General features: G+C 38.4%; 1 protein-coding gene across 3 annotated transcripts in view; it reads left to right on the top strand.

Annotated features, from left to right (window-relative positions):
- The window catches only part of LOC122816618 (cytochrome P450 2K6-like), a 659,285-nt gene that overhangs the window by 553,642 nt on the left and 90,329 nt on the right, over window positions 1-15,314 (top strand). For all 3 annotated transcript variants that reach the window (XM_044089529.1, XM_044089527.1, XM_044089526.1), the window contains one exon: window positions 12,459-12,600. In XM_044089529.1, the coding sequence (XP_043945464.1) occupies window positions 12,459-12,600 (142 nt within the window). The remainder of the gene's footprint in view (window positions 1-12,458; window positions 12,601-15,314) is intronic.

A 15,314-nucleotide genomic window follows, 5' to 3' on the forward strand; every position in this document is an offset into this window, starting at 1 on the left:
ATTCTTTTCTTTGTATGCTATAAAGTTTTCTCAGTTATTTTTAAGTGTAATGGGATACTAATATAAAATGGTGATCCTGTTTTTTTTTGTCCTTTGTTTTTCTTTCTCCTTTCTTCTCTCTTTCTCCTTGTTCAGTTTTAAGAAATGTAGGCACTGCAATGTACAAAAAAAAAAAAGAAGAAGAAAAATTTGGTTAAAAGAGAATGACAAAAGACAAATCAGTGAGCTTTTTCTCATTCTTCCATAAAGGAATGACTGGGTTAAGGTTCTTAGCTTAATCCAGAAACAGATTTTAAGAGAAAGGAAGTAAATAAAAAACAATATTGAATATTATAAGGTTTTTTCCTAGAAACAAATTTTTGCTTGGCAGTTTTGTGTCTGGTTCTCATGTCTCTAGGAGACAATCTGATAAAAATGGCTTGGAAAAATGTTTTCTGAAGTCATTCAAGTGTTTTCCCAGCTGAGAGAGCTATAAAGATAAGATAAGATAAAGACAGACAGCACTTAATAGAAGCACAGGCTGTACAATGCATCTTAGCATGGAATTTCTTTTAAGTTATCTCAAATCTTTGTGTATGTGGCTGTCAGTTTAGAACACTTGTTCCTATTAAGAGGGTAAAACTTCAATATTTGAAGATGTACACAGTTTTGTCTGTTATTATTAAGTTAATAGGCTTTAGGGGGGTATTGGTGCGTTCTTTTTTGTTTGAGGGTTTTCAGTAAAACAAAATGTTTTGTAAGATGTGACATAAGCTCAAATGGAGATGACAAGAAACAACTGTATAAAAGATTAACATGCCAGAAAGTATATGCATGTAACATAAAAGTTGGAATTAGATTGTCCTGGAACCAGGTTAGAGTGGAGTGGCTTAGATTAAGTTCAGAGTTCGGAGAGTGCAGTCAGTAGTTTGGCATGGGTTACTTTATCAAAGGCCTTGGAGAGATCTATGAAGACAGTGGAGACAAAGTTGCAATTGTTGCGGTGTTGATTTTCAGTATTGGCTAAGCTAATAAGGGCTGTGGTGGTACTATTATAAGGATGTATTCCATGTTGGGTGTTTGTCAGCAGTTTATTAGAAGGAGGTAGTTAATTATTTGGGAATGAATACATTTTTTGAAGATTTTTTACAAGGAAGATAGAATGGTGATTGCGCAGTAGTTAGAAAGTTCCAGTGAGTTATCCCCCTTTGTGGAGTGGAATTGTATATTAAATTTTCCATAGTAACAGGATGTGTTGTTCTGACAAAGAGCAGTTAAAAGGGAAATAGGATAGAAGATGGCTTTGGCTACAGTCCTGAGGAAGTCTGCAGGTAATTTATCAACAGCCAGGGTTGTGGACTTAAATTTGTTTAGATATTTATATATTGTGCTAGTAGGCACAATGTAATGAGAAACAGTTTTGGTCTATGGATAAGGATGACAGGTTTGGGTATGTAGCAGGGGTATTATTGTTAGTGAGATCTAGAATAGATTTGATGAAGTGTTGGTTGAACTGAGTGGCTATATTATTAATGATGGTATCAATGTTTGGGGGTGGTGTACTGTTTTTCCTGGTTACATGATTTTATGATGGCAGCCCAGAACTTGTGTGGGTTTGTTTTGTGTTTTGATTGGATGTCAGTTTAGTGGTTAATTTTGTCTGTCCTAATTTGTTTTTTGGCCTTGTTCCTTAATTCCAGGAATGCCTGTCTATTAGTTTGTTTTTTACTGTAACGCCACAAGTCCCATGCTTTATCCCTTTGTTTTAGAAGTAGTCGGGTATATTTGGTGAGCCAAGGGGCATAGTTAGATGGGGCATAGTTAGATTTTGTTCTAACAGTCTTGATGAGGGTGAGGTGAGTTAGAATGCTAAGGAAGGTATTGCTGAAGTATTCTATGGCACTATCCTGGAAGAGAGTTGAGAGTGGCCTCTAGTTGCATTGATTTAGTGAGCTATAAAGTCTTGGGCTTTGAAATTCTTTGTATATTGAATTTGTATAACGATGGAGGACTTTATTGGGTTAACATTGCATGTTATTGCAATGATGGGGAAAGTAATCACTGAGGGTGTTTGGGAGGGAACCGGAGAGGTAGGACTGAGTTGGCCGGTTAGTGAGGATCCAATCTCGGATGGACTCATTTTTAGTTGTTTTATGTATTTGGGTTGGGGTATTGATTAATTGATTGAAACCATGCAGGCTGATGTGGTTGGTGGGGTGGGCGGAGACACAGAAGCTCCAGTTGATGTTAAATTCACCCATTATGATTGTTTATTTAGTTTTATTTTATTTAAAAATAAATAAATAAATAAAATAAATTATGATTGTTTCTTGGGGGATGTTTTGGGATGCCCAGTTTAAGATGGATTCAACTGTGTTAAAGTTGTTACTGGGTGGTATATAGCTACCAATTATATGGAGATGATTTTTGAGTTGATATTTAGCTTGGTGAATATTGTTTCTGCATTATTGAAATTTGGTGGGTGGTTGTCTATCATATCAATAGACAGGTTGTTTTTAAAAAGTAGCGCAATACCTCCGCCTCTTTTGGATATCCTGTCTTGCCTAAGAACATTATATCCAGGGGGAACAAATTCATTATCATTGATTTGTAGTTTTAGCCAAGCCTCTGTGAGAAGAACTATGTCAGGGGAGTATAGGGTCGTCGTGGCATGTAGTTCAGATATCTTATTCAGTATTCTTCTTATGTTGATGTTAAGTATTAGGAGGTCAGAGGGTTTTCTGCGGAAATTGAGAATATTTGCCTGGTTGCTGAAGGTGTTCCTGCTGTTAGTAGGGCCGGGATTTGGGTGGACATTGCCACTCAGTATGATTTGGGATGCTATTTGTATCATAGTTTTTATGTATTTTGATATGAAATTGTGGTATTCAATGGAAATTAGAATATTTTGTTGGTAGGGGGTACTATGACTGAGGCAAGGTCAAAATTTGAGAGGTTATAAATTGATGTTGATATTAGTAGTAAAGCTGGTTTCTCCAGTGTGGGAATTGGGCAGGTAGGGGATTTTGTTGTAGACTTGTGGCTAATTAAGTGATGGTAGGGGGTTAAATGTGCTGTAATAATGAGGATAGTAAGTATTATACAGGGTGGTGATAGCATTTTGCCTTGCAAAGAGGAGAGGTAAGATAGTGTTGTCCATTCTAGTTGTGTTATAGTAGTGTATGCAGGGGTGGATAGGGTTTGTTACTATTTTGTTTGCAGCTGTTGTCTATGGTGTAGGGAGAATGGGTGTTTTTTTTTTAGACTGAGATGATCTGACACTATAGATGCTGGGTGAGTGAGGGGGAGTGGTATGGATATAAATGAGGTTGGAGTGAATTCAGGCTGAGCTGTAGTCAGCTGATGGGGAGAAAGGGAGTGTCCTAATAGGTATAAAGGTCAGGAGAGTGGATGTGGGTGGGAATGGGGGTAGAATAGGGGAGCAGAGTGAGCCCAAATGGAGTGGGTAGAAATGACCCAGAATGGGCAAGAGAAAAAAGTATCAGCAGAAAATAAGGGATTACCTTGATAATATGCATGAGTTTAGAATGATTGCTGTTAAGCAACTGTTTTATAACAATTTGAGAGCACAAAACCTTTTAGCACAGTGAGTCAAGCAACAGAAAGTAGAAAAGGTTTTGCCAAGCTTAGTAAGCCTATAACAAGGAAGATAACAAGGGGTCCTGAAGAAATATTAGAAATATTCTGGGAATTCTATGAAAGTATGTATAAAGCAGAGGAATATGGAAATGAAGAAAAGGTATACAGTACATGGAAATGGAAGAATTACATATGCCAAGGTTACAGGTAGATGAGGCTCAGTTATTAACAGGATAGTTGGAGATGAGATAAAAATTGTGATATATAACCAATCTACAGGAATGTCCCCAGGAATAGATGGTATTCCTGTGCACGTTTGGAGGCTAGGAGGAAAAAATGATAAAAGATCTGGAAAGTTTTGTTTAACAGTATTTTAAGAGGAGGAAAAGTACCAACAAACTGTAAGAATGTGGTAGCTGTAATACCTAAAGAGGGTAAACATCCATCAGATCCAGCTTCATACAGGCCCATTTCAATACAAAACCATGATTATAAAGTGTTTGTTTATAATGGCTAAAAGAATGGCAACATGATGCCAGATTTGATACATATAGATCACTGTGGTTTTGTGGAGGGGAGGTAAACATTTGACAACAATTCATACCTCTCAACTGTACAAATTTTTGCAGAATGTCCAGATTTTGACCTCATATTTTTTTTGTTTTGTTTTTTTTTTTAATGTTGTTTTTTTCTGGTAAATTAGGGGTAAATCATTAAAGACTGAAGTTATAAAATAATGACAGACATTTATTAATACAAAACCAGTTATTCTATCACTTTATAAGTTTGTAAGAGGAGTATTTAAAAATTCTCCCTATTTTTCAGCATTTGTCCCACTTTTATGTATGGCTTTGTCCAGATTTCTTGCTCTGATAGGTTGAGAGGTATGGACAGCAATAACAGAACACTGATGATCCAGAGGGAAGCAGAATGCACTGTTGTTGGTAGGTCTTGATGAGTCAAGTGGGATAAACGGATTCTTCCAATAGAACAAGGTGGATTGGTATTACCCAATATGATGGAGTACTTAAGAGCAACACAGTTAAGGCTGATATACATAGCACAACTAGAAAACTAAAATTCAAAGTGGAAAGGGATGATGAAACAGATGGGAAGCTCAAGAAACAAGGAGGGACTGGAATTTTGGATGCAGACCTTTAAGAAGAATAACAATCATACAGAATATTATATTCATAAAGTAACAGAAAGTATTCTAAGAACTAAGCCAACATGGGAATGGAGAAAACAGCTTCTGCCAGTAGAGATGACTGCAATTAGGGATGCAGACAGTAGGTGAGAGAGGGCTGTAATTTATTGGGGAGAACTGGCAAAGGAACCAAGGTATTGGGAACAAATATCTAGAGAGGGAAAGGTAATAGACTGGGAAGACACCAAAAATGTATTTGGACTGCAGGTTAGAGTTTGCCTTCCCTGTCAAGGATTGATATCGGAGTATAGGCAAAGAGAAATAAATAGGGGAGGTCCTAAATGAAAGACCAGCACTGGTAGAGTTTTTAGTAGAATGTAGAACAGAAGCTGCCATTAGAAAACAGGAATAATTAGTAGAGCATATAAAATACTGCATAAATACTATAAGAATCATTTGGAGGAGGTTAGAAAGGATTGGGAAGAGAGAATTGATAAGCAATTTACAAAGAAACAATGGGGGGATATATGTATGTCTCCCAAATATGCTACAAAGTCTAGAAAATTTTTGATCTTTGTTTGGAAGTATTTACATAGGTATTTTTATACCCCAAGTAGATGCCAAAGAATTTTTCCACAGGTAGTCAGCAAGTGTTAGAGGTGTAATGGGGAAGAAAGAGGCAATTGGGAACATATTTTCTGGGAGTATAATGAGTTGGTAGACTTTAGATATTCCCTGGAGACTGCTTTGTCAGAAATACTGGGTGATAAAATTAGTGTAACTAAGGAAATTATTTTTTTAAGCTATGATACAGAATCAGAATTACCTAGACATAGTAAGGCATTGCTAAGTCTAATTATGGTGGCTGCCTAAAAAGCACTTACTAGAAAATGGAAATCAAAGTCTAAACCAACTTTACTAGTAGTAGCGAATATAGCAACAGAGGTAAAATTACTAAAACTGGGATCTTTAGAAAAGGATGGGAACAAACTACATAGGAAAAATCAGAATTGTGGGAACAATAGATGCAGAAGAGGGATGAGGTTTAAAGTAAGACAGGATGTAAATGAGCTATGTAATGTTTGACTGACAATGACTGGATAGATTATAAGCGATGTATAATGTTTGCAACTGGAACTGTGTCAATATGTTTTTTTCGTGTATATAAATGTAATATTGTCTATGTCATAATTGATAATTTAATAAAGATGTTTCTTGTTTAAAAAACAAGGCGGCAAGGTCTAAAGGTGGAGAGGGTCTTCTTAAATATTCAGGCCATGAAAGACCATTGAAGAAAATAGACAGCTATACTGACTGGAGATTACTAGGCTAATGTATCAAGAGCCCTTAACAAGCCTAGACAGTTTTACTCAAATTTTACCCAATTTTCTATCCCTAAAGGAAAGATAACAAGAGTCAGCAAGTGGAGTTTTGAAATGTTTATAGGCAGTCTTGGTCCATAAGGGACATGGGCGCACCCCAGGAGTGAATTTGCAATTTCCTGTCCATTGGTTCAGATTGCACTTGCAGATGGTCAGAGAAGGGCTCTGCTTCATGTGAATAGGAATCCTGTTCCAGAGGAGGGGCAATGTCTGGGACATGTATCTATTTCTCCAGCATGATCTATTTGTACCAGAGATCAGGTTTAGATCCTTGCAGTGGGTAATCTTCATGCTTTTAGTTTTGCAAGTATGCAACATTTCCAGCAGGGCTGGGTCAGAATCTGCCTTGTAAGTTAGGCATAGATCACCCTTCACTAATCTGTAGGAAACTGAATATAGTGCTAGGGCTTTTAATCTGTCCTCGTATGACATGTTGTTTATACCCTGTATTTTATAGTGAGAAACCTCTGAGAATGCTCAACTGGTGCAGATGCCATGCCAAAGGGTTCATCGTATTAATGGTTTGATGTGGGCCAAGAACAGTGGTACTATGACATTCTTAGATCTGGATGCCATGCCTTTACTTATAAGCTGAGCCACATAGAAGGCATTCCTCACCACTGTGGCTGTATAGTGGTCAAAGTTCAGATTACTATCCATCTGATTACCCAGACCTCTCACCACTTGGTGCTGTCAGTGTTGTAATTTGCAGGTGTATTTGATTTTCCAAATGGTGGTATTATGCATTTCTTCGCATTTAGTTTAAGGCCATGACTATGACACCAATCATTAGTCTGTGTTAGTCCTTTCTGTAGGATATCAACATCATTTGGGGAGTCAGTGATTGCCCCCAACTTTCAGCCATCAGCAAACCTGCCCAGCCAAAGTCCACCTACATTTGCTTTGACATCTGAAAAGTATATCCCAAACAGGAGGGGCCCAACACTGAGCCCTGTGGTGCTCCACTGGTGACTGGCCTCTTGCTAGTTGTGGACCCCACTCTAATAACTTGTGTCCTATCTGTGAGCCATTTGGCTATCCATCTGGTGACTAAGAAGTTTATGCCCAATTTTGTGAGTTTATCTATAATACCCTAGTGAGGTATTGTGTCAAATGCCTTGGCAAGGTCAAGGTAAGCAGCATGTACTTTCCTACCCTCATCCACGGTCTTAATGACTTTCTCAAAGAAGTCCACCAGATTGAGCAATTATCCTTTCCATAGCATTGCATATGATGCTAGTCAGACTTATGGGTCGGTAGTTTCCTAGGTCAAGTTGATGCCCACCCCACCCCCCATGTGTAGAGAGGGATGACTGTTGCTGTCCTCCACTCTACTGGAACAAAATCTGTTTAGAGTCTGTGGTTAAGTAGACATCTAAGTAGGTCTGCTAGGTCATGTTTCAAGCTATTTAATAAGCACTCTGGTATTCCATCAGGGGCCATTGATACTGTGTTTCTACCTTTAGAGAGCACAGTGATAACCTGTTCTTTTATAACAGGCCAAGTAGTGGTTGGGGGTATTTCATGGAGAATGACCGGAGGTGATGAGGGGTGAAATTTGAGCTGAATGTATCAGCCAGCAGGTTTGTATTTCTTCAGGCTGAGTATAGGTAGTGCCATGTACAGCCAACCCAGCACATTTCTGAGCGTTTCCCTTAGTATTTTGGACATAACTACTAAATGCTTTGTGATCATCCTTTGCTTGGAAGGCTATTTTAGTCTCATATTTAGCTTTTCAGGACTTGACTAGTTCCCTGATTTGCCTGTTGACACTAATGAGGGATTTCTTTCTCTGTTGTGAACCCTCCCACTTGGTTCTATACAGGAATTTCTTCCTTCTCTTGTATAATCTAGTTATGCTAGGGGTCCATCAGGGTGACTTGTTTCTCCAGCTAAACTTGAGTTTAGTTCAGTCAGGTACTGCCATTTCTTTGCAGTTGCTAAATGGGGTCTATATTAGATAAACAAAAGTTTACCTTAACGAATGCTCTAATAATCAAAAATCCCGGACCTCAAACTCGCTATTGTGGGGGGCTATGCCCCCCCCCACCCCCCGCTAAATATATATACTGTCAAAGTAAAAAACTTCAAAGACCAATTCACATCAGGTTCAAGCAAGGCACCCTTTATTACTTGCATCAAGGAGACAAAGCATGTATATGCACAAGGTGTGTCTAAATGATTAACGACTAATAGGTTATACTTATACAGTTTTCTTCTTGTCACATAGAAAATATTTCATTCTATTGCTGACATAGTTAGACACAGCTTTCTGTATGTTCTACAGAAAATATTGTTAGACTTATTGCTGACCAAGTTAAAATATCTGTCATTCTGCAAAAACATTTTGAGAAAAACAACCTGGCCTTGGGTTTGTGTCAGTCCATTTCAGCATTTCAATTCTTCTATTGTACTGTTTTAATACATGGTGTTACATTTTACCTAGATTCAAGGTACATTTCTAGCTTTAGTACAAGTAATGCTGACTACAGTTTAAACTTTCAAGCATTTATTGTTTTCTTTATCAATAGCTTCTAACAGCTGCATGTTTTCTCATGGCATAAGCAGAAATCAATATCCCTTTGTTAATTTTCATGGCATTAGCAGAAATGAATTACTTATTTTATTATTTGCTGACATTAGCAGAAACAGAATGCTTCTTGTTAAGTTTCTAATGACTGTGCAGATTCATGCAGTGTGAACAGAATAAATGTATTAACCCTTTTAAATCTCGAATGCACTAAATGCAATAAGCATGCATATTACTATTACATATTTTTCTAACATACACCATTTCCAAGATCGCACTACAGTGAGGAAAGGGCAAATATCCCAATCTTCACTGTACCGCAAACTCACAAAACGCATATCGAGGTCCAGGATTTTCGATTATTAGAGCATTCGCTAAGGTAAACTTTTGTTTATCTAATATAGACCCGTTAAATCGTTGTACAGGACATTCATGTATACTTTTGCGTAGGCTTTCATGTTTTCTGGGTTAGGGGGAGCTTTAAAATTACCCATGCTATCACTTAATAAAAGGTAATTAGCCTTGGAAAAATTCTTTATGGTTTTAGGGTTAGATGGGAGTTCTACCTTTACATTTATTTCAAAAGAGTTCAATTCATGATCCGATTTTACCAATGCTGACATTATGCTGAGGGGGTGCAGTGTTCCCCCCAGTCTGTGAGTACTATGTCACAGATATTTCCATCCCTAGTGGGAATGCAGACCAGCAATTCCAGAGCACTTGTACTGACAAAGTCCAGAAATCTCTGAGCCTGCATGTTAGTGGCCATGTATGTTTCCTAGTTTATGGATGGGTAGGTTAAAGTCACCCATGAGTAGTGTGTTGGTCTGAATGATAAGCGATTCTAGTAACTTCAGGTATACAGAGTAGTTTTCATGGTTCATGGTTGGGAACCTGTAGCTAGTGATGATATGGTGGGGGATTTTGCCTATGGCCAGCTGGGCATGGAGCAGCTTAAGCGAGTCATCCTGCTTGACCAATCGTGCAGTGTAAGCATTTTTTATGAACATGGAAACACCTCTTCCTTTCATCTGAATGTCTGATAGGCATTGTAGCTTTGCACTGCTGGGGTGCTTTCAGGAGCTTGAACCATATCTCTGTAAGTACACAGATGTCAACATTCTCCAGGGCAAGGAGAGCTTCCAGGGAGTACAATTTCTTGTTTAGACTCCTAACATTGATCATTAGTGCCTTCAGCTTGGCATCAGAAGAATTTCATAGGTTCATAGGTGTTTACTAGGCTAATGACCACAAGGGCCTTTTTAAGCCTAGCCATGCATCCCGAATCTCTGACAAGTTCTGACACCCTTGATAAGTGTAAGCATGGGCCTGGGAGATGAACCATTTACAAGTTACCTGTTTGCATTAGAGACATAGGTGCCAAACCATGGATGAATTTCTGGTTTCCCATCCAATTGTCCAAGTTGCACTTGAACTGGGTTAGGGAGGAACTCTGCTTCACATGGATGGGGAGCCTGTTCCATAGACGGGGTAGTCTCTGGGATACATGCCTATCTCTCCACCAGGTCCTATTTATATCACAGCAAGGTTTAAGTCTTTAGAACGGGTAATTCTGGTACTGTTTGTTTTGTGGATATGCAGGAGGTCCATCAGAGTAGGGTCTGATAATGCCCTGTATTCCAGGCATAGATCTCCCCTCAGGTCATCATAGGACATATTACTTATGTCCTGTATTATTTTAGTGAGGAACGTCTGTGGACATTCCAGTTGTTGGATATGCCTGATTAGGTACATACCAAAGGGGGCACAGTACTCAATGATAGGTCTGATGAATGCCGAATACAGTGGAACAGTGACTTCCTTGGACTTAGATGCCATACCTTTGTTTACAAGTTGCGCAACATAGAATGATTTCCTCATTCTTTTGGTAGGTCTGTTGGTTTGGCACTGCCTAAAAAAAGCACTATGGGAGTGACTAATGCCTTTGCCAGTATTTAAAAGCCTAGCATTAACAGGTGCAGACCATCTCTGGCAAAGCAGCGTGGTCTGTGGATCATGTTACCCCAGGCTGACAAATATTGGATCCCCTTGAAATGACACCACTAGCTAAGCCAGTTATTTATCTCAATCATTTTCTGTTTGTATTGTGATGTCATTCTTGGTGAGGGTAGAATGCTGCTCATTGTGAGGCTCATACCTGCATGTGACACGTATTCAGAGAGGGCCACCATGTCTCTCTTCTTATAGTCTAGGGAGGTACATCTCAGGTCATTCTCACACACATGGACTATGACAGAGTCATAGTGATGCTTGTGATTGGGTGACTACAAGTATCAGCATGACTTAGTCATAGTCCATTTGTGATCAGGTGAACCGTGCTCCCTGACAGGTAACTGACTGTAGCCCTCTGTTTATTCAACCTGGTGAGGGAGGTGTCCATGTGTCTCACGATGGAGTCTCTTATGACCAAGCTGTTTGAATGTGTAGTGTTTCATCCTAGGGGCTTGCTTGTGGAGACACTGTAATGTGTATTTTTCTTTGTTTTGTTTGCATGTGGTTTCTGAGGGCAGCATATGGGAGGCCCCTGAGGTTTTGGTGAGTTACTTGTGAGTAGCTCCGCATATGTGGGCTTAGGTGTCAAGTCCTTTTTTAGTGAGGGGAAATGATGTGAGTATGCTGACAACCTGTTTGTCATTTGATTTGTCAGTATGTGAGTGTCATGTGTCAGTTTTCATAGTGTAACTACTCTCTCACGTACTGTATTTGGTTTTGGATTAAGTGGTTGTCAGTATACATGAGACAATTGCTACATTGCCTCAGGATGCCCATGTCCACCAGGCTGGCTACAGAGATAGCAGGAAAGTGCCTAGCCATGGTTTCTGTTTTTTTACTATGGGTTTAACCAGGAAGAAGCGTGGGGAGATGTAACTGGTCTGGGATGATAGCAGACGGACAAAGCATGGGTGCTCTACTTAGTGTTTCATTTATTTTAAATTATTATAAGGATTGAAACATTTTATTTATTTAAAATGTTATATTAAATGTGCTTTAAAGTTTAATTTTCTTGTAAGAAAGACCTTGAAACACAATATAATGCATGCTACTGTGTGTGTGTGTGCACGTGTGTGTGTGTGTGTGTGTGTGTGTGTGTGTGTGTGTGTGTGTGTGTGTGTGTGTGTGTGTGTGTCTATGAGCATGAGCACATGCAAATGAAAGTATAATTCTTTGTTGAGCTACTCATTGTTGGATCACATTGAATAGAAAAAAAATCACTAGAAATCCTGGTCCAGTGACCCTACATATAAGTGGGTTTGGGTGTGCGGTGCTCTTGCATGCTTACTAACTGTACCTTTGTCAGAGGTGCTCTTACATGGTTACTTGTTAGTAAAGTGGCTAAACTCTTGTTAGACCCACACCTGTTAATGCTAAACAGATAAAAAGAAAGATAGATAGATAGACAGACAAGTACATCAATAGATAGATAGACAGGCAGATACATAGATAGATATTAAATAGATCGATAGGTGACATTATCTTAGTTTCAAAATTCCAGTTATGCCATTTTTAAGTCAGGAAAATGAACCCTGAAGTTTTAGCTTGCATGTACTTGGAACCCCATTATCTCTCAGCTGTCCACTTCACATGACTAAGTAGACTTGTATCTTAAGTACGTCTTTGCCATCACCATTATGTATACTCACATTGAGGGCGTTCAACACTATTGTCTCCAGAGTTTCAGTTTAGAAAAATCAGAGCCCAGAAATGCAAGTTCAGCGAAGTGTCTGTGATTAGTATAAATGTCTTATCAATAAAAAAGCAGATAGCAGATTTACGTATGATATTTGTATTCTGTTCTTAGGGAACCCAGGTCATTCCAGTGTTAACATCAGTGCTTTTTGATAGCACGCAGTGGGAAACCCCAGAGGAGTTTAATCCATCTCATTTCCTGGATAGTAATGGAAAGTTTTTAAAGAAAGATGCCTTTCTGCCTTTCTCAGCTGGTATGCATTTACATTTTTGTTTTACTTTCATTTCATCTCTATTTTAATATGAGTAATAGGCAATTGTTATTGTGTTGTATTTTGTCTGATTCATTGAGTACTGTACTCTGTCAGCATTGTTTCATAAATAAGTTATTTCCTGGTGGTGGAATGCCTGGTGAAAAAAAATAAATCTTTATTTGCTTATCCTTTACCAGTTGATTATCCCATGAAAGGATACCAAAACAGGTTCTGTTTCATGTGGTAGTTTCGCTGTATGGATAGTTGAAATTCAATGGTATGCACTGCACATAGCCAGTTTGCAGAGAAAGGCAAGGAAAAAGCCAACTTCCTATAGGAGAGAACTGCAGATTAATCCTGCAGAGATGATATGTCATTGCACAACAGCAATCGTTAAAAAAGATAATAGTTCTGTAACAGTCCTTAATGAACTTATTGGGCACATGTTCATTCTACTTCTAAGAAGGGCAGTATCATTGGATACATTATATTGGACCTCATTAAAACAATTGAATCAGTCAGCTGTACTCTTTCTCTCCTGCCCTCATTATTTTATACTAGATCTCACCCGTTTTTTTTTTTCTGCAGATGGGTTTGCACTGTACCTGCAAGTTAAACATGAGATTATTATGATGAATGGAGTAATGACCCAAGAAAGAAGGTATATTCTGGCTAGGGAAGCCCTTTCACATAGGGTACACAGACTGGGAGTTGAAATACAAAGATTTCCAATGTTACTTTAGCATCTTATAGCCTAGCCATTGCCTTTGCCTTGCTTATGTCTGCCAGCTCTCAGCTGCCATCAGTGCCATCTGGGTATCATGCTTTACTACAACTGGCACACTTATAGCACTTGTGCACTCTTTGAGGACTCCACCAGCATCAGACTGCCTTTCCACATTTATGACCTTTCAATGAATCTGTCATTTGCATTACCATAACTATTTCACATTATAAACTTATATAATCTGTATTAATATAGCATTAAATTTCACCTATTTGTGATTTTATAGGATAATAAGATCACAGGAGATTACTAGGCTGTTGGCCCTGAGGCCCTTATAAGCCTAGCCAAGAGTTTAACCCATGTTTAGACAAGTCAGCAAAATGTCTTCACTTTCTGGTAATGTGGATTTCTGTTACATAATTTGGTGGACTAAAATTAAACCTTAGTAACAAATCGTCAAATTCTAAAACTTCTTTAGAAAATACATCTAAATATAAATCACCTCTGTCTGTCAACCTTCACAGTAAGCTGCACTCGTTTCCGTAATATATTTTTGGTTTCAGATTTTGTCCCTTATTTTGTAACATATTTTAACAGGTTCAGGACTGTTGCTCACATCCCTATGTCTAGATCCTGCTGATGCTGTTTCTGGACTAATCCAAAATGAACATTTTCAAATGCAACCTAGGCCAAAGGCAGAAATTTACATCAGAGAACAAGTCTAATGTAGTATAAAATGTAAAAAAGGTAAAGGCAGTTAGTACAATCTAAAGTGGTACACAAGTTAATACAGATACATGTTATATCTAAGGCAGCATGTCTGTAACACAGTCCTAACAATAATTTGCCATTTAAAGGGCATCATTAAGTAATACATTTGTGTCTTTCACTTGTCATCAAACTAAATAACAGCATTTGGCATGATAATGGATTTAGCTTTATTACAGGAAGAAAATAAGAAGTTTAGGATTCCCTTAAGTGAGTAGACAACCTGTTTCATAAGACAGAAGGTTTGTGAGAAAAACATTTGCCATCTCTGTCTCAATGTCCAATATAGAAATTTCAAGTGATATGCACGTGTTACTGTTTGAGGTGAATTTTATGCATATGTTCTATAATCCAACTTGTGACCCAGTGGGGCAGAGTCTTCAGTGATAAGCAAACTAAGAAATACTTAGTAAATTACTTTTCTGTCTCTTTTAAATGAAGAGCTAAGAGATGTATATGATAAATATGCTAGTAATGAATTTGGACTTGGGGGAAGACTTGGTTGTTTGTTTATTGCTTTCACTGGAGTTGCAGTTGTTCTGTTATCTGTGCTTCTATTTTCCTTTTACCTTCTCCTAGCTTTGTTCTTGTTGGTAAACTCTGTTCGTATCTCATTTTATTTAGTAATTTCCTTCATTATTTGCTTTAGTTATGATTGCCTTTACCCTCTGTTTATTGCTCCTGTCATTTCTGCTGTCTTTCACACCCTAGTGTCTGCAGCATGCATTCTGTCCATGCCCCATTACTCTGCTGTTTATCTTTCACACCCTAGTGTCTGCAGCATGCATTCTGTCCATGCCCCATTACTCTGCTGTTTATCTTTCACACCCTAGTGTCTGCAGCATGCATTCTGTCCATGCCCCATTACTCTGCTGTTTATCTTTCTGGGGCTTTTCTCTCCACACCATCACCCACCTCTTTCTTCATTCGCCTTTTCTACTTTTAGACAGGGCAGTAAAGTATACTGTGTTTATTTTCTGGATTTTATTTATTTTCAGCTTTTACATAGATTGTTTTAGTTGGTAATTGTACTTAATGTTGGCTGGTTTAGCCCTACTATGCTCAGCTTCATTTGTCTGTTCAGCCCTATCCCCAGTTCCTACCTATACCTTTAGAACACACTTTAAGGTAACCATCAAATCCCTCGGCCCAACATCCTTTCACAAAACAACACCTCCCATTGACACCTGCTCCATCTGTATATTAACCATCAAATCAT

Source organism: Protopterus annectens, chromosome 12.part0, assembly GCF_019279795.1.
Source record: "Protopterus annectens isolate FY-2018-M chromosome 12.part0, PAN1.0, whole genome shotgun sequence".
Lineage (NCBI taxonomy): Eukaryota > Metazoa > Chordata > Ceratodontiformes > Protopteridae > Protopterus > Protopterus annectens.